The 20,213-nt window shown below is 42.9% G+C and overlaps 1 protein-coding gene across 6 annotated transcripts in view; it reads left to right on the plus strand.

Moving 5' to 3' along the window:
• The window catches only part of LOC138763163 (voltage-dependent calcium channel subunit alpha-2/delta-2-like), a 604,584-nt gene that overhangs the window by 494,111 nt on the left and 90,260 nt on the right, over positions 1-20,213 (plus strand). For all 6 annotated transcript variants that reach the window (XR_011357359.1, XM_069936885.1, XM_069936886.1 and 3 more), the window contains 3 exons: positions 5,934-6,008; positions 7,353-7,424; positions 19,493-19,564. Coding sequence is in view for 5 of the 6 variants with exons in the window: in XM_069936885.1 (XP_069792986.1) it covers positions 5,934-6,008; positions 7,353-7,424; positions 19,493-19,564 (219 nt within the window). In the remaining variant the exon portion in view is untranslated. The remainder of the gene's footprint in view (positions 1-5,933; positions 6,009-7,352; positions 7,425-19,492; positions 19,565-20,213) is intronic.

The following is a 20,213-nucleotide window of genomic DNA, read 5'->3' on the forward strand; positions in this document are numbered from 1 at the left end:
CTTCTTTTTCTAGGTGGGCGTAATTGTGTTCACTTGTGGTTAATGTTTGCGAAGCATACGCTACTGGTTGCTCACCTTTTTCTGTGATTTGGGATAGTACCGCTCCTAGTTCCACTTCCCACTGGTGAACTGTCCATGGCTAGTGTAACTTCTTTATTAGGGTTGTAGTAGATCAACACCTTATTTGTTGACGTTAGTATTTCCTTTAGTTGATCCTTTATGTTTTTAGTTTCTGTGTTCTAATACCATGTTTCATCTATCTTGAGTCATTGGTTCAGTGGGCTGCATAGTGTAGACATATTAGAGATATGTTTTTGGTAGTGATTAACAAGTCCTAGGAAGGACTGTAATTCTGATTTGTTGGTTGGGTATCAGGCCTTGCGAACGGCTTTTGTTCCTGCTGGATTCATTCGTACCCCCTCGTTGTCGATTGTAAACCTAAGGTATGTTATTACTGAGGGGCGCATGAAGATACCTTTGTCTTTTCATAATTGTATATTAGCCTGTTGTAGTCTGGTTAAAACCTTTTCAAGGTTTTGTAAGTGTTCACTGTCGTTTCGGCCAGTGATGATGATGTCATCTTGGTAACGCCCACCGTAGAGTCCATGTAGTAATTTGTCCATTGTTGCTTGAAAAATTGCAGGTGTTGCTGGAATTCCGTAAGGCCCGCGTATAGGTGAATAGTCCCAGATGGGTATTGATTGTCACATATTCTCTTGATTTTTTGTCCAATTCTATCTGTTGATATGCTTGTGACAAATCTAGTTTTGTGAACTTTTGCCCTCCATTTAGTGCTTGGAACAATTCTTCTGCCTTGGGCATTGGGTATTCGGGTATTTTGAAAGATGGATTTATGGTGATTTTGTAATCGCTGCAAATTCGAATTTCACCGTTTGCTTTTCGACTGGATGCGATGGGCGCTGCCCAATCGCTGTATTGTGTTGGTTCTAATGTGCCTTCTTGTTTTAGTCTGTTTAATTCAGCCTCAATTTTTCCTTTCATAGCAAATGGGACTGTTCTGGCTTTGAAGAATTTTGGTTCTGTATTTTAATTGAAGTTTGGCTTGAACACCTTTGATTTTTCCCAATTCTTGTTGGAAAACTACTGCATGATTGTTGAGGATTTGGTTGAGTTCTAGCTGGGAGGTGTCCAGTGGTTTACATTTAGCATTGAACCAATTTCCAGCCAGTCTAGGGAAATGTAGTAGTTTCTTCCGAAGAATGCTGGTCCCTGGGTATCTATGATGCAGAGAGAGAGAGTGTTTTTGGTTGCTGTTGTTTATATTGTACTTGGACTGTACTTTTTCCAAACACTTTGATTCTGTCTCCCGTAATAGATCTTAGAGTTATTTCGGTTGTTTTTACCGGGAGGCATGGTAGCAAGCATTCCTTCACATGTAATGGCATTAGGGACACCTCTGCCCCTGTGTCTTCTTTCATAGAATCATTGCCTTTCTGCCATAACTGGTGGTTTGGGGTTTAAATGGTTCTTTAGAGCTGCATGTAATTTGTTGAATGTCTTCATCCCTGGATCCTCTGAGGACAGCAAGGTCTGAAGGAGGTTGAATGTTTTGCTGGCCATTATACTGAGGAAGAAGGCATGTTTGCAGTTTACTGGACCTTCCACAATATTGTGGGCTATGCAGTAGTGGTTAAACCGTTCTATGTAGTTATCCCAACTTTTTTCTACTTTGTTGAATTCCCGGAAATTTCCCTCCTCCATCTTGGCGCATTTTCACCTTGATCTTCTGGTGGAAATTTGTTGGGGTTGTGTCTTGGGTAAACTTGTACCTCACATTTTGATCATTTTAGATTGGTCACAGTGTTTGAGCTACCAAAAGAAAATAGACACACACACCGAGAGCAGTTCAGTTTATGCAAATGCTTATTAAAAATTCAAAAGCTGATTTCAAACTAAAATATGCAAGCCCTTCTCAACTATACTTATCAATGCCTGGACTGGTCCCAACTGCTGAAGCGAGGCAACGACTGTACACTTGTAGTAGGTTGTCAGGGCGCTGGTAGCAGCTTCTCCACCTCCCCCGACCAGGACGTTGGCTGGACTCTAGAAGTTCTTCTTTTTGCTGAGAGATGTTGCCACCTCTCGGAGAGTCTCAAACTTCAGCAGCGGGACCATGGCTTATATTACCCAAAAACTGCTTACCCAAGCACCTACTCCCAGCACAGCAAGAAAGATATGCGAGCAAGCTAACATGCTAGGCTTCTAGCGAATAACGTAATTTTCAGCTTATCACTTTGAATACAATGGTTTATTTTGCATCAAGGCTAGGTCTGTGACCAAAACAAGCAGGAAGATTAAATGTTCTTGGTACACAGATGTCCTTTTAAGTCAGATAACTGCATCTCTGGCCCCTCGGTGGAATTTAGCATGTCTGCTGATTCTAAAACACAAGCAGGTTCTCAGCCTTGTAGAAGCAAAGGCTGCAAAAGTAAAAATCACGGTTAGAATCTTCCATTACAGGTTGTTAGGTAGTTGTTTCCTACCTTTCTTCTGTTGTTTTCTTTCTCATGGTTGGTGCATGGAGTATGTGTAGGGTTCGTTTCATTCCTCGTCGCCACTGTTGTGTATGCACTCGCACAATTAAGACTCAGAGACGTGATGCTTTCTCATCCTTTACTTCTATTAGACTAACATGGCTACTGACACACAGGGTTTTTATATATATATATATGAAAGGGTGACATCATGACGTGGATATCATGATGTCCAGCAGCGGGGGCAGGCTTATGCCCAACAATTTTCTACATCATTTTGATATAATCCACATTTCCCAAATTATCTGTTGCCATTCACCGTCAGTGTTCTCTTTATCCTTTTTTATAGCCTTAGTTTTATATTTAACTTGTTTAACATCTTCATAGACTGAAGCAACCTCTCCAAATCTTATCTGTTCTCGTTCCACACACTTGCTAATTCGCCACTGAAATCAATCATCTCACTCCAACTTGACACTAACCTTGCTTAAAGAATCTGGTTTCCTTGATCCGACAACATCTTCGCCAGCCGAGAGGCTGCTCACACTCGCTGCTGCTCCCAGTAACTCAACTCTCTGACGGGCCTTGGTTATCGCTCCAGATCCAGGATTTCTCTGCCTCAAAGGCATCTCTTCATATCCAGGAACAACATCTTCATCTGCTCCAGCAACAACAATTCCTTTCTTCAAAGGCCATTTTAAAAAGTAAATGGACTATTCTTATATTCTGCCTTTGTATTTTAATCTCTGTTTTCTTCAATTAAATAATCATTTCCTTCTATTTTTCCAGGAGTTTTAGGATCCAGTGTCCTATGTCCTCCATGTCACGTGGCCCCCCCAGCCCACCATGTCCTGAAACTACTCATGGTGACAGTGAAGTGTCCCTACACCACCCATGGTGACAACAAGTGTTGTCCCTGCACCACCCACGGTTACAGTGAAGCGTCTTTCCACTACCCACAGTGACAGTGAAGTGTCCCTCCACCACCCATGGTGACAAGAAGTGGTGTCCCTACACTACCCACGATTACATGAAGTGAAATATCCCTATACGTTCTACAATTACAAATGAAGTGACCCTGCTCCATCGACTGTTACTTAAATCCCCCTCTTCATACACATTCCCGGTTTATCTGAAGTTCAGTCTCTTTTTGCCAATGTCCACAGTGCATGAGTTGTGGTGACCACCTTCCCCATTGGAATGAAATAGTGACCATCTCCTTACGGTGTATCTAATCTTTTTTTATTTAACCCATTGATGCACCATCAATAACTTCAGACTAGAAGTTGTAGAGAAACTGATGAGCTTTTATTCACAATAGACTGCAGGCACGTCCATGTCGGTTGACTGTCCTGGACTGAGGAGGGGGCTGTGACACAGTCACCTTTATTCAGGGGTCAGTGGGAGGAGCTACAGGCACAGTCAGAAATCGGCATGTCCTAACACATCTGGACATATATACAGTGGTTTACCACACCCACCCAGAGTTCTGATTTCCCCTCCCCCTTTTCCACTTCAGCTTCAAATTTCTGGATCCCAGTGGGATTTCACCTGGAGCATTTTTCAGTTTGTCCCTTCCGGACACACTGAACACCTTCTATGCACTGTTTGATGGGAAGAACAGGATGACACCAAAGAAATCTCCGTGTCCCCCTGATGAGCAGGTTCCCCACGTAGCCACAGCTGAGGTGAGGTGAACCCACGCAAAGTGGCGGGATCAGAAAACATACCTGGTCGGGTACTGAAGGGCTGCGCAGACTTCATAGACATCTTCAACACCTCACTGCAGCAGTCCATCGTTCCTCCAGGGTTCAAGCCAGCTGCCTTCACCCTGGTACCCAAGAGGGGAACAATAAAACAGGCCTCATTGACTACTGCCCTGCGGGACTGACCTCCACCATTATGAAATGCTTTGAAATCTGGTAATGGAACACATCAAAGTACACCTCCCAGAGATGCTGGATCCATTTCAATTTGCCTACAAAAGAGACCATTCAACAGACTATCCTTTAGCCTTGTCGCTTCACTCCATCCTGGGCCACCTGGAGAACGATGAAGAAGATGATCGTGGACTTCAGGAGGACCAGGAATGACCATCCTCCACCATATGTCAACAACTCTGCAGTAGAGAGAGTGGAGAGTACCACGTTCCTTGGAGTTCACTTAACTAGTGACCTATCATGGACATTCAATATCTCTTCACTGCAATTCCTGAGAAGACTGAAGTGGGCAAAGCTACCGGCCTCCATTATGTCAACTTTCTATAGGAGTTCTAGTGAGAGTGTCCTGGCCAGCTCCATCACCGTGTGATATAGTTGCTGCAGAGAAATGGATTGGACGTCAATCCACAGGACCATAGAGCGGCAGAGCGGATCACTGGAGTCTCCCTCTCCCCCATCGACGTGATCTACCAGGATTGTTGTTTGAAGAGGGCGGGCAAAATCATTGAGGACCCCTTCCATCCTGCACACAGCTTCTTTCAGCTGCTCCTGTCAGGAAAGAGATCCAGGAGTATCAGAGCCAGCACCACCAGGCTGAGGAACAGCTTCTTCCCATGGACAGTGAGAATGTTGAATGACCAAAGGAACTGCTCACACTAACCATCTGAGATTCTCATTTGTTCAAAACAATATTTATTTATTTGTTTTTATAGATAAAATACCTGTTCTGTCTGTCTTTGTGTTATACCAAAGACCAGAGAATGGTTTCGTTGGGTTGTATTTGTACAATCAGATGACAATAAACTTTACTTGACTCTTCATTATTCTCTGAACATGACCTTCATTGTGGTTACCTTGAGCTGAATAACTGCTGTCCCTATGCACGTATCATTTCTGGAATGAAATCCAAAAGTGTTTTCCCTCTGATCTCCTGCACACAGGTCAGGAATTCCTCTCCCTTCCCACTCTACATTTTACCCATCTCATCAGGGATAATTAACATCTTTTAATATTCATTGTAATTTTGTAACATCCCTTTGAAATTTACAAGCAAACCAGGGGCTGAGAGACAGTAGCCCCTTTTAAATTCCAGCACCTGGGTAGCCCTCCAGCCCTCGCCAACTGGGCAATTTAAGGGGGATCCCGTCCCACAATGATGCGTCACACACTCATCGGAAGTACTGCCAGATGTTCAGATGCTGGCTGCCCGGTGATACACGCACGCAAGTGCTGAGTCACCAGAATACGCAGGTCGGCCATTTTCCTTTTTAAATCGCCCGTGGACGAGACGCAGGTAAGTTTAACTGGGTTCCCTAATGACCTCTGAGGTAGGTCAGGGTTGGGTTCTGACAAGGTTGACCCCTTTCTAACTGCTGCGTAAATGGGGCGCTAACTGGGCAAATTGCCCGGTTAACCCCATTCTACACAGCAGTTTGAAAGGACCTAGTATGCTTGCACTGTTCATTCTGGTCATGTTTCCATTCTTTTCTCTTCACAGTTAGGTGGCAATGGGTACTTTTTTGCCATCGATCCCAATGGATATGTTCTGTTGCATCCCAACCTGCAGCCAAAGGTAAGAAATCTCCGCAGAGTCATCATGTAATCTTCATTCCTCTCAGGCTACAAGGTTATGATAACACTCCAATCAGCATTTCAGTCCTGATGGACATGTTAAATTGCATCAGGAATAGATATGATAGAAGCAGGGGTGTTACTTCTGATGGCAGCTGAGACTGGAACTAGAGAGGGACAGCCTCAAGATTAAGGAGCATGGATTTAAGAAGGAGATGAGGAGGAACTGCTTCTCTCAGAAAGTGGGGAATCAATATGAAATTCTCTGCCCAAGGAAGCAGTGGAGACTTCCTCACTCAATATAATTCAGGTAAGATTTCTGCCCAGCCCGCAGGAAAAAGAATCTCAGGGTTACTTGTGATGTCATGTACTGTATGTACTCTGACAATAAATCTGAACTTCAAACTTAGAAATGTAGAGGAGAGACAGACAGATCTTTGAAGAATTGGTGAATTAAATGTGATAGGGAACAGGCGGGTAAGTGGAGCTGAGTCCAAGTCCAGATCAGCTATGATCTTATTGAATGGTGGAACAGGCTGAACGAGCCACATGGCCAACTCTTGTTCCTATTTCTTAGGTCCGACTCTTCATTAAACAAAACTCCATGTCTAGTCCTTGTTCCACTAGATTTAAGTTTCCTTCCATTAACTTAACTAACGTACTCTACAGCCGATGTTAGCACCCAAAGTTTCTGATTTGGAGGAGCCACTGGATGAGGATCTGTCATCAATGTCTCGTTGCACAGCTGGAGTGAAAGGGGGTGTTGGAAGCACAGGACACAGTGTGGAACTGGCGTTGCTATCTTTCTGCATACTGCTTCTCAGTGATTCCTGAAATGGCTCAAGTCCATTCCCACAAATGGAAATAAATACATATTAAGTCACAAATGTATCAACCTTGGATTCAAAGCTTGCTTTTAAGTCATGTTGAACAGTAATGTCTAACAGGAAAATCTTACCCGAAAGACGCCATGATTGGAGTGCAATACACAAAAAATGCTGGAGAATTTCAAAGGGTAACCATCATTTCAGGCCTGAGCCCTTCATCAAGGTTTTAGCAAAAGGTCACAGACATCACCTACCCCACCACTTATCGGCTTTATTTTACCCTCCCATCTGTATCCACCTGCAACCTCTTACCTCCTCCCCTTGCCCCTTCCTTTCCTTTCCCTCCCCCCCCTTTCATTCTGCCACTTGCCTTGTTTTTGCTCATACCTTATTGAATGGTTCAGGCCCAAAACGTTGGTTACCCTTTACTTCCTATGGATGCAGTGTGACCTACTGAGTTTCTCCTGCATGTTTGCATCTTTTTTTAAGCTCCATTTTTCCAATTTTCTTTTTACTAGATTATAAATTTTCAAGAGTCGGTAACTCTGGATTTCTTAGATGCGGAACTGGAGGATGAAAACAAGGAATGGGTGAGAAGTGGAATTTGAAATGAAGAAATAGAAAATAACCAGATAAAGAGGAGATGATTCTTCATTCCCCAAATAGTGCCATCTCGTGAAGAACATCAATTCCTTCAAGTAAACTCTGCTCAAGACATGAGCTGCCTTTTATTGTGAGGCGAGAACACATAGAAGAGGAGTGAGACCATTTGGCCCATTGAGTATTTCCCACCATTCCACCATGGCTGATTTACTATCCATTTTAATCCCATTGTCTTGCCTTCCACCCATAACCCTTTGTTCTTTCCTGATCAAGAACCTATCTATCTCAGTCTTAAATCTACCCAACAACTTGACATCCACAGCTGTTTCCTCATCTCTGTTCTAAAGGGATGGTTTTGTTTTCTGGGGCTGTGTCCTCTGGTCCCAGACTCCCCCACCATAGGAAACCTCTTGTCCACGTCCACTCTATCCAGTCCTCTCAGAATTTGATAGATTTCAATGAGATCCTCCCTCAATCTTCAATATTCCTGCGAGTACAGTCCCAGAGCTATCAAACACCCTCATACGGTAAGCCTTTCATTCCAGCAATCATTCTAGTGAACCTCCTCTGGACTATCTCCAATGCCACGCATTCTCGAGTGTTGGTGTGAGTGAGATTTTTATGGTCCTGTTTCTTCCTAAGAGTTTTTTAAATTAATATTTCAAGGTAAGGATGTTGCTAGCAAAGTAAGCATTTACCGAATTGATATTGAGAAGGTGCTTTCTACTGCTTTAGCCCCACTGGTGAGTTATGGAGTTGCACCGCGCAGAAGTAGGGACCACCATTGCAACTTCTACACTAATCCCATGTATCTGCATTGCATCTATAGCCTTCGATGGTGATTTGGGTGTCATCCAGATGTGTCTTCAATGTTAGAGTACAGAATCATGCACCATGGAAACAGGCCCTTCAGCCCAACTTGTCCATAATGACCAAATTGTCCCATTCACACTTGTCCAACCTGCCTACATTGATTCACGTCCTTCTAAACATGTCTTATCCATGTATCCATCCAATTTTCTTTCTGAAATATTGCATTAGTACCTGCATCAACCACCTCCTCTGACAGCCTGTACCAAACATAGACCACCCTCTTTGTTTAAAAAAGTTACCCCTCATTTCCCGCCCCCCCCCCCCCCCCGCCCACATTAAACCTGTGACCTCCGGATTCCAATTCCCCTACTCTGGACAACAATATCTTTGTTCATCTGATCTATTACTCTCATATTCTGAGATTTTGTGCCTCCATCACCACATTCGAACTACTCCCTGTGTTGAAAAGTACCTTATCTCATTTTAAACATGTCCCCTCTCAGATGTTTACCTTGGGGAAAAACATCTCTCTACCATGTCTATCCACCTCATAATTTTCTATCAGGTTGCCCCTCAATCTCCTTTGTTTCATGGAAAACAGTCCCAAACTATCCAATCTCCCCTTTTAAATCCAATCCAGACATCATCCTGGTTAATCCCATCTGCACTCTCTCCAGGGCAATCTCATCCTTCCTGTAGTGTGGTCACTAGAACTGTGTACAATACCCCAAGGGTGGCCTAACCTATCATAAAAACAGCTCTTCTATTCTATGCCACAGCAAATGAAACAAGTTTTACTTCAAGCATCAGTCCACTCCATCGAGGCATCTACAAGAGGCGGTGTCTTAAGAAAGCAGCCTCTATCCTCAAGGGCCCTCACCACCCAGGCCATGCCCTCTTCCCGTTACTACCATCAAGGAGGAGGTACAGGAGCCTGAAGACAAATGGCCAAAACCACAGAAGCAGCTTCCTCACTCTCTGCCATCAGATTTCTGAATTGGCAGTGAACCACAGACACTAACTCACCTTCTCTTGAACTAATTTAAAAAAAACGTAATTTATAGCAATTTTGCTCCTGTGATGCTGCCGCGAAACAATGAATTTTGTGACCTGTTCCTGACAATAAATTCTGATTCACCTCTCTCCACCTGATGACGACGACGAGGGTTATCGTCATTTACAGAAGTGCTATGTACAGATGCATTGAAATTCTTACTTGCTGCAGCAACACAGGAAGGTAAACCACACCAACAATCCATGTGTGTCACTTATTTATCACATATGGACAAAAAAGATAATAATTATAAAAGGGTCGATAATTTTTCACAGTTGCTATTAGTGCAAAAAATAAAGCGATGTTACAGCAGTGCAGGCAGATCTTTGGACAAGGGATCCTGGGATAGTTTATAGCTAGGGTTATGGTCATACGGAGAGTTCAAATGGCTGATACGAAAAATAGCCTGATAGCAATAGCAAAAAGACTGCTCTTGAAGCTAGAGGTGCTGGTCTTCGGGCCAGAAGGGAGCAATGAGATGTTGTTGTGACCAGGGTGAAGGAGGTCCTTTATGATGTTGGCTGCCTTCTTGAGGCAGCGTCTCACATAGATGTCTGCAGAGCATGGCAAGTCTGATCCTCTGATGGACCTGGCTATGCTTGCTGCCTCTTCTGCAGCCTTTTACATTCCTGGACACTCGAATTTCCAACAAGGCTGTGATATAACCAGTCAGTACACTTTCCACAATGCACCTGTAGAAGTTCGATAGAGTATCCAGCGACATGCCAAATCTCCTCGGCCCTCTGAGAAAATCGAGGCACTAATGTGCCGCCTTCACAATTGGCTCGATGTGTTGGCTCCAGGAGAGGTCTTCTGATATACAGACTCCCAGGAACATGAAGGTTCTGACCCTCTCCACCTCCAACCCATCAATGGGTGCATGATCCCTCGAGCCCTCCTTCCTAAAGTCCACAATAAGGTGCATGGTCTTGGTGATTTTGGGAGCAAGATTGGTGTTTGGGCACCACCCAACCAGATCCTCGATCTCCATCCTGTATTCTGACGTGTCATTTCCCATTTTTTGCCCAACAATGGTCAATTATTAGTGAATTTATAGATTGCATTGGATCCTTTACAGTTGTAGTTAGTGCAAAAAATGTGATGTTACAGCAGTGCAAATGCATCTTTGAACCTGGGATAGTTTATAGTTAGGTTTGCAGTAATATGGGGAGTTCAAGAGCCTGATAGCTCTACTGGTTATAAGTCAGGGGTGGTCAAACTTGCTTAACGACACAGACGATAAACTTCAGAGGGCTGCAAGACGTGAAAAAATTAGACATGTTTTTACTCTTACGTGCATTTTATAACAAAAATTTTATATAAATATTAAGAAGTACATGTACATAATAATATTTATTCATGTATGAAGTTCTTAAACTGCTAATTTGTCTTAGTTTCAATCATCAAAAAGTACACATATAAATACCAAATATTTTCAAGATCCTGATTGATTTTCTGTGGAAATTTCTGCTCGAGGAAGCAATAGAGGCTGCCTCGTGGAATATATTTATGATCAAGTAAGATAGACTTTTGCATTGTAGGGGAATTAGAGTTACAAGGGAAAGGGGGAGCTGGGTCCACGGCCGACCACAGCAATGAATTCCACAGATTTACCGCCCTGGTGGTGAATCTTCTACATTCTATTCCCAGTCTCTGTAGCTGCTTGCCTGAATCCTGAAAATTGGGTCAAGGTTAAGGACATCTATCCGTGAATGGAGAGGGAATTTCAATGACAGACCATTTGTTACACATCATGTGGGAGCGGACAATACAGGTAGGACTCAAGAGGAGGATCTGCTGAATGAGGCCAAATTCAAACACAGAAGTAATTACCTCCTGATCTCTGTTAATCAGCATGCTATCCATCAGATCAGAGAATTCAATGTATGGCCCAAAGATGGATGTCAGTGGGTTTCCTTTGGAGCTGGTTTAACTTGTATAGTGAATGGAGTACTCGGGGCTACCAATATAGAGCACTGCAGCACAGAAAAAGGTCTTTCAGCCCTTCTAGTCCATGCCAAACTATGATTCTGCCATCTCCCATTGACCTGCACTCAGCCCTCCATACCCTTCCATCCATGTATCTATCCAACCTTCGCTTAAATGTCAAAATTGAACCCATATCCATCACTCCCTTGGCAGCTTGTTTCACACTCTCATCACTCTCTGCTTGAAGACGTTTCACCTGATGTTCCCCTTAAACATTTCACCTTTCACCCTTAACGCACATCCTTAAGTTCTTGTCCCACCTGCTTGCATTTACCCGATTGGCATCCCACCTTTAATCAATGTGATAGATAAAAGGATGGAAAGCTTCCTTCCCTACCCAGTTGAACCTAAACACAATCCAGACTTGCAGTAAATTGGTTAACTCAGAAGTGCCTCTAAAATAGCCCCAGAAAGTCACTCAGTTGTCTAATCATTGTCTATGTTAAGGCAGAAAGGAAATAAGACCAAATGCATCCACTTTGCACTGACCTCAGACCCAATTGTGCTGTGGAAGCAACTTGACGAGGGCAGTTTTGGAGATGTTGCTCAGGGGTAGTCAGTAAGGCCTCTGAGTAGGTCTCACATGAGAGGCTGGCATAGAGCATCAGGGAGAGCCTGCACAGTGAATCCAAAACTGGCAGGGCGGCACAGTTACCGCGATGCTATTGCAGCACCAGTGGTACTGGTTCAAATCCAGCACTGTCTATAGTTTACATGTTCTCCCCGTGTCAGCTTGAGTTTCTGTAGGTGCTACAATTTCCTGTCACGTTCCACAGACAAATGGAGGTTAGCAGGTCAATTGGGTGTAAAGGGCCAATCACTGCAAATTAAATATTTTGGAGAAAGCAGGCATGGAGGGATGTGGACTGGATGCAAGTCAATGGGACAAGCAGAATAACAGTTTGGCACAAACTAAAAGGGCCTGTTTCAGTACTACAGTGTTCCATGGTACTCAATAAATGGGAGGACCCTGATGGAACGTTAACAAGGAGGGACCTTGGGGTATGTCCATGGATCCCTGAAAGTGGCAGCGTGAATTTTAACCTCTTAAAGCTAAGGCAGCCAACACTGAACACTACAGTAGCACACAGGCCCTTAAACCATTTCAATGATTCAGGGATCCCGACCGACAGGCAATGTTCCCTCTAGTTTTTAGCAGTCAGTATGTGGAAAAATCTTATATTGTGCAAATTTCTTTCTTTTGACGAAAGTACGTGTGCACTGAATGCTTGTCCAAATGTTAACTTGAAATTGTTAAGAAATTGTTGAAATTGATAAGAACTTTGATCTCCTCTGGGTTTTATCGTTTTTCCTCTCATACATTGGAACTCAATAAGTGTAATTATTATTTACTACGTTATTTTATGTAACTGGCCTTTTGTGTGCACATTAATTTCCTTTGTGCGCTGGTCGCAAAATGTGTGCACATGTGCCCAGACACAGCTTAGAAGAGGGAACAATGCCCACGGGCACACAAGGTGAAACTGGAGGAGGGCTGTCTTTCTGACTGAAAGTCTGTGATAAGTGGTGTGCCACAAGGATCAGTGATGGGGGCTTTTGTTGTTCAGTTCTGGCCACCTCATTATAGGAAAGATGTGGAAGCTATGGAGAGGGTGCAGAGGAGATTTACCAGGATGTTGCTTGGATTGGGAAGCAAGTCTTATGAGGCAAGGTTAGCAGAACTGAGACTTTTCTCTTTGGAGTGTAGAAGGATGAGAGGAGACTTGATAGACGTCTACAAGATTATGAGAGGTATAGATAGAGTGGACAGCCAGCACATGTTTCCTACGGCAGCATCAGGAAACCCCAGAGGACATCTGTACAAAGTGAAGGGAGGGAAGTTTAGGGGAGACATCAGGGGTAAGATTTTTTACACAGGACTTTCAATTTGGAGGTTTGAGATTACCTAATTTTCAATATTATTATGAGGCAGCTCAATTTAAATTTAGTGCATTAATGAATATGGAGGATCCGCCCAGTTGGGCAAAGATAGAACTGGCAGTTATTTTAGAAAAATCTCCACATGAATTTTTATTTCAATGGAATAAAAATTTGTTGCGAACTTATGGTGTACCAATATTGAAACATTTATTGAATTTATGGACGAGTAAACTTGATAAAATGCGGCTTAAAAATAAATGGTCTGGGCGATTGCCATTATATAATAATCAACTTGTTCCTTTTACGGTCTCCAATATCACTTTGAAACAATGGGAAAGGAAAGGAATAAAAAATGTATCTGATTGTTTTTTTGAAGGACATTTTTGTTCTTTTGAGGAATTACAAAAGAAATTTGGTATTAGTGGAAATTCTGTATTCGTGTATTGTCAGTTAAGATCATTTGTAAAACAAATATGTGGTCGTCAAATGACTTTATTGCCCGAAACTAGTTTTGAGAAATATGTATTTTCAATACCAGAAAGGGGGTATATATCTGATTTGTATTGTATTTTACAAGAAATTGAAAGTAAGAAAGATTGGGATAAAGATAAGTTGAAATGGGAAAAAGATTTAGGTTCTACAATAGCTGAAGAAGCCTGGATGGAAATTTGTCAAAATAGTATTCGGAAATTGATTAATGCTAGATTAGCAATGATTAATTATAATTTTATACATCAATTATATCTAACACCAGAAAAATTTTAAAAATTTGGTCTTAGTAAGTCAGATTGTTGTTTTCGTTGTGATCAGATAGCTAGTACTTTTTTACGTATTGTCTGGTCTTGTGACCGATTGCAACAGTTTTGGAAAGATATTCAATCTATATTTAATAGATTATATAATATTTGTGTTGTATTAGATCCTGATATATTTTTGTTAGGGAATATGCAATCATTAATTGATTTAGGATTAAATGATTATCAGATTTCTTTTATATATTTAGCTTTAGCAGTGGCCAAGAAATGTAAAGCATCTACTTGGAAAGATAGAAATATACTAACTTTGGATAGGTGGTATTTAGAGATGAAGTCTTGTTTAATTATGGAAAGGATATATTTTTCAATTCAAGATAAGATGTCTTTTTATAAGTTGAAGTGGACTCCATTTGTTAAGTATATGCAATTAAGTTTGATTTAAGTATGTTCCTAGATGTGATATTTTAGATTTGATAAATCTTTTTTTTAAATTATTTTTATTTGGTTTTTTTTCTTTGTGTGCGCTTTTTTAATATATAATATTATTAATTTTACTAATTCTTCACTCTTTATTTTGGGGGAGGGGAAGGGTGTTTTTTTTTATATAGATTTTTTTTAGTTCTTGTAAATGTAGGGGGGGTTAGGTTGAATTAAGTTAGGTTATTAATGTTGTATTGTAATTATATTATTTTATTTTATATTTTTTCTTTAAATGTAATTTTTCTTTTTCTTCCTGTGATAAAATCTTTAAATAAAGTTTTAAAAAAAGATTTTTTACACAGAGAGTTGTGGGTGCCTGGAATTCCTAGCCAGGGATGGTGGTGGAAGCTGAAACACTGGGGGCATTTTCTCTTAGACAGACACATGGATGAAAAAAAATAAAGGGTTACAGGGTAGGGAAGGTTTTAAAGGAAGGAATATGTGGGTTAGCACAACATCAGGGGCCAAATGGCCTGTGCTGTTTTGTTCTATGTTTATAACAGCACAGATGTGGATGCAGATATCAAAAGGTTTGTTTCAGGACACTACCTGCTAAGGGGCAGCTGTGGAGTTGAGCAGGGCAATGGCAGACACTGGCAGGTGTGAGAAGCCAAGGAAGTGTAGAATGCACTCATCTTGCTCATGTGGGTGCAGTGTTGGTCACCTAATGACAAGAAAGGTATCGATAAGATTGAGAGTGCAGAGAAGGTTTACGAGGATGTTGCCAGGTCTTGAATGTCTGAGTTACAGGGAAAAGTTAGACAGGTTAGGACTTTATTCCCTGGAGTGCAGAAAAATAAGGGGAGATTTGATCCAAATACGATTGAAACACAGGGGTTCAGGCCCATCCCCAATCCCAGCCTCCTTCCAGTCAAAATGTCCAGTCTCTGCAGAATGCAACTGGGGACCGGAGGGTGAGATTGCTGCATCAGAGAGACGAGATTGTTGCGGAGTTTCTGCCTCACAGAGACTTGATTAACCCAAACTCCCCGGCCTCTACCTTTAGCTCCAAGGTGACTCCCAACACTGCACGGTGAAGGAAGAGATGGCAGTGACTGCTTCGCGACTAACTCTTTGTGGATCCAGCTCCATGTCCTCTCACTTGGAACATCTGGTTTTGAAGCAGCACTCCCCATCCAGATGGCATTAACATCAACATCCAATTTTTGTTCACCAAATGCAAGACCTGTCAAATCTCAATCAGTAGTAAAAACAAATGCTGGAGGAGCTCAGCAGGTCTCACTGCATCCATAAAAGATAACGATACATAACTGACATGTATCCAATCAGTGCAGAATGGAAATATCGCCTTCTCATTGACCATCATCGCAGGGGCACACTAAGGCTGCATGCCTAGTTGCCAACACCCATGATTTTATAGCCAAGTTCAGATCAGAATCAGAATTTATCATCATGAACCTGTCACAAAATGCGTTACCTTGCAGCAGAATAACAGTGGAAACATTCATATAAATCATCTTTCAACATAAATAGTGCAAGAAAAAGTCAAAGGAAGGCAGAGTCTGTGGTTCATTATTCACTCAGGAATCCAATGGCAGTGGGGAAGAAGCTGTCCTTGTGCTGCCGACTGCTTGTCTTTGGGCTCTTGAAACTATTTCCTGATGGTAGCAGAGTGAAGAAGGCTTGTCTTGAATGGTGGAGGATCCTTGAAGCTAGAGGTTGCATTCTTAGGACATTACCTCATGTAAATGTCCTTGATGGAGTGAAGTCTCGTGCCCATGATGTCGCAGGCTGAGTTAACAACCCTCTGAAGTTTTTCTTGTCGTGAGCTTTGGCACCTCCGTATCAGATGCAACCAGCCAGTACACTCTCCACGGTATACCTGTAGAAGTTTTCCAGAGTCTTCGGTGACATACTGAATCTCCTCAAACACCTCACAAAGTATATCTGCTGGGGATCTTTCTTTGTGATTTGCATCAACTAGGAGGCTTCAGGGCAGATCCTCAGATGTTGACACCCAGGAATTTGAAGTTCTTGACCCTCTTCACTACTGATCCCTCAATGAGGACTGGATTGTGTTCCCCTGACTTCCTCCTGAAGTCCACAATCATCTCCTTGGTTTTGCTAATGTTGAGTGCAAGATTGTTGGTGTGACGCCACTCAACTAACTGACCTATCTCCCTCCTGCATGTTTCCTCATTGCTGTTTGTGATTCTGCCAACAACTTTGGTGTCATTGGTAAACTTGTGGATAGCATTAGAATTGTGCCTGGCCACAGAGTTATGGGTGTATAGCAGGGGTGGCCAAACCACAGCTCGCAAGCCACATGTGACTCTTTGATGTATGGTGTGTGGCTCGCAGAAATATGTTGGCTGGAGGAGGTACTAGTGCTCCCGAAGCTGCTCTGGGACACTCCGAAACCTTGCAGGTGGGCCAGGGTGTCCTGGGATGGTCACAGTATGGGATGCACTGCAAGGAGGGGGAAGAGGAAGTTGGCACTGGAAGAACAGCCCCTTCAGAGGAGCAGCGCATGCCGCAGTCAGATTCTCCACACTCAGGCTGATTCACACCACAGCAGGGTGCTGCTATTATGGGGTGTGCAGTAGGAGGGTCAGGAAAAGCTGAGGGTCCTCTGCAGGGAGCAGCTGCAGAGGTTGGGAAGCAAGGGCTGTGCTAGGAGAGTTCTAATGAGGCATGGCCTGCCCCAGAAGGAGGTGTCTGTCCAGGCACTCTGGCAGGGATGAAACAAGATGACAGAGATGGGGAGGAGAGGCCGGAGGGATATCCCCAAAGAGGACTTCATCCAGGCGCCAAGCCAGGACAGAGCAGGAGCTAGCAGTCGCAGTGAAGGTCCTGTCAGTGGCCAGAGGCAAACCCTGGCCCCACCAAATGGAGTGTCATCATCAGGCAATGCAGAGATTAGACCTCTCTATACCCTGGCCTCCACTCCCGGCAGAAACTTGGTAGAGGAGCATAGAGGATGGGACAGGGAGGAGTAGAGCTCTGGGCCCCCTGGCCTCACCCTGCCACAGGAGGCAGCTTTGCATTGGGTCGTTTCCCACGTCATGTGCTTGACTGTAGATGCTGCAATGGTGCAGATATCTGCAGAGACCAGTGGCAGCAGCGTTCCAGAAGAGAGCACCTCAGAAACAGGAGCAGAAGTCGTCCATCCAGCCCACCGAGTTATTGGGTAGGTTTAAGCCAGAGGTAGACGCGTTCTTGATTAGGAAGGGGATCAACGGCTGTGGGGAAAAGGCAGAGGATGGGGTTAAAAAGGATCGTAGATTGGCCATGATAGGATGGTCAGGCTAATTCTGCTCCTATATCTTACGATCATGATTTTTATCTCCTCAATTCATTATTTGATTTAGGTTCTTTGAGTTGCAAAAGCACAGAGAAAGAATAGCTGGCCAAATGCTCTCTGGTCAGTGCCCTGAAGTATTAGTGGGTAATATCTATCTCTCCAAGGTTTGACATCTTCCTCGAGGTTTTGCTAAATGCTTTTATAAATGCATGAACATTACCTTCTCTGGAAATATCCTCTTCTCTGTTGGTTGATGCATGTGTTTCTGCTAGTCTTCTCTTCCAGCTCCATCTCCAGAGCCAACATTACCTCTTTGCAAGGTTAGACACTTACAATTGGCATGCAAAATGTTACCTGCCTTTTGGAGCTGATGTTTATCAGCCATCCGCCAACTTTTCTAAGCTTTTCATTCAATTCTGAAACATTCAGTTCTAACTTCAGTGTTAGAACATTGAACAACATATCAGCAATGTTGTGCTGACCCATATAAACTTCACCACAGTTCAACCCTTCCCTACCTCACACATATAACCCTCTATCCATTTTACATATATGTGCCTATCTAAAAGTATTTTGAATGTTCCTATTGTACTAGCCTCAAGCACCACCACCAGCAATGCATTTCAGACACCCATGACTCTGTGTTTTTAAAAAAAAGCATACCTGACATCTCCCATTAACTTTTCTCCACTCATCTTACACAGATATCCTCTGGTATTTGATAGTGTTGGTGCTGGCTGTCAACCATAAGCCCTTCATAATCTTACACACCAATATTGAGTCACCTCATCTTTTGTCGCTCCAAAGAGAAAAGCTCTAGCTTGCTCAAATTTGCTTCTGAAGACATGTTCTCCAATCTAGGCAACATCCTGGTAAATCTCCTGTGCATCCTCTCCAAAGTATCTAGATCCTTCCATTAATGAGGTGTCCAGAACTGAACACAATATTCCAAGTGTGGTCTCACCAGAATTTTATACAGCTGCAACATTATCTCATGGCTCTGAAACTCAATCACCCCACTAATGAAGGCCAACGCATCACACAACTTCATAGCCACCCTGTCAACTTGCACGACAACCTTGAGGAATCCATGGACCTAGACCCCAATATATCCCTGTTCCTTCAAACAATTAAGAATCCTGCTATTAACCCACATACTCTCTGCCTTCAAGTGTGTCCTTCCAAAGTACATCACTTCACATTCCATCCTGTTCAGATTTCATCTGTTTCTTGACAGATTGATATTGGGCAATAAAGTTAATGGATAAATCACAGGTAAATGTTTGCTCTGATAAGTTGTTCCAGAATTAGAGCAGAGCATTCTCCTGTGCTCCTTAACAGTGACAGCACCCACCTCCCTAACCAACGGAGGATCATTCAAATGACCAAGAAGATCACTGGGGTCTCCCTTTCCTCTATTGATAACATTCACCAGGAGTGTTGCTTAAATTGAACTCAAAGAACAATTGAGGACCATTTACAAATATCACACTCTATCTTTGAACCACTACCATCAGAAGGAGCATTAAAGTTAGCTGCCTGCTGAGAAGTAAGCTGTGAAATTGATGTACGGTATCCTGTAACCAAGTAAATCATCCCAATTTATTTAATTTATATTATATCTTTAAGTATATACAAAGTATGTAATTATTATGTGCTATGTATTATACGTGTGCATCGTGGCCCAGAGAAACACTGTTGTATCTGGTAGTAAATGTACAGCCAGGTGCTAAAGAACTTGAACCTGCTGAAAGGAAGAACAAAGTTTCATGTGACCGGTTTTCGTTTTCTTTTCCATGCTCCTTTCTGCTTCTACAGATCCGTAGAATCATGATTGACAGGAAAAGTGGGAATATTACCATCCGAACTCTAACCAAGTCCCTGGATGAGGTTAGTACCTTGTTGCATTTGCACTTTCTCATTCTTCAGTGATAGCAATAACACAAGCAAGCTGCCTTCCCAATCAGACCCTGACTCTCCCATTTTTCTTGGAGTATCCTGATCTGATCAAATCACCTGTTACTAGTGCAGGAATCAATTCTGAAATCATTGCAATGGAAGAGGGTTTGAGACAGTTTGCCGAGCTATTCTCTACAGCTGACACTGGTTCACATACATGCCATCTTCTCTAAGTTGGCTAGGCTTTTGAGGTTGGAAGTTTTTTAAAAAATTATTTACCATTTGTATCAATGCAAAGTATAAATTCAATAATATTTTCTTCTTTGACTTGGCTTCGCGGATGAAGATTTATGGAGGGGGTAAAAATCCACGTCAGCTGCAGGCACGTTTGTGGCTGACAAGTCCGATGCGGGACAGGCAGACACGGTTGCAGCGGTTGCAGGGGAAAATTGGTTGGTTGGGGTTGGGTGTTGGGTTTTTCCTCCTTTGCCTTTTGTCAGTGAGGTGGGTTCTGCGGTCTTCTTCAAAGGAGGTTGCTGCCCGCCAAACTATGAGGCGCCAAGATGCACGGTTTGAGGCGATATCAGCCCACTGGCGGTGGTCAATGTGGCAGGCACCAAGAGATTTCTTTAGGCAGTCC

The sequence above is a fragment of the Narcine bancroftii genome, chromosome 5, assembly GCF_036971445.1.
Source record: "Narcine bancroftii isolate sNarBan1 chromosome 5, sNarBan1.hap1, whole genome shotgun sequence".
In the NCBI taxonomy this organism is placed as follows: domain Eukaryota; kingdom Metazoa; phylum Chordata; class Chondrichthyes; order Torpediniformes; family Narcinidae; genus Narcine; species Narcine bancroftii.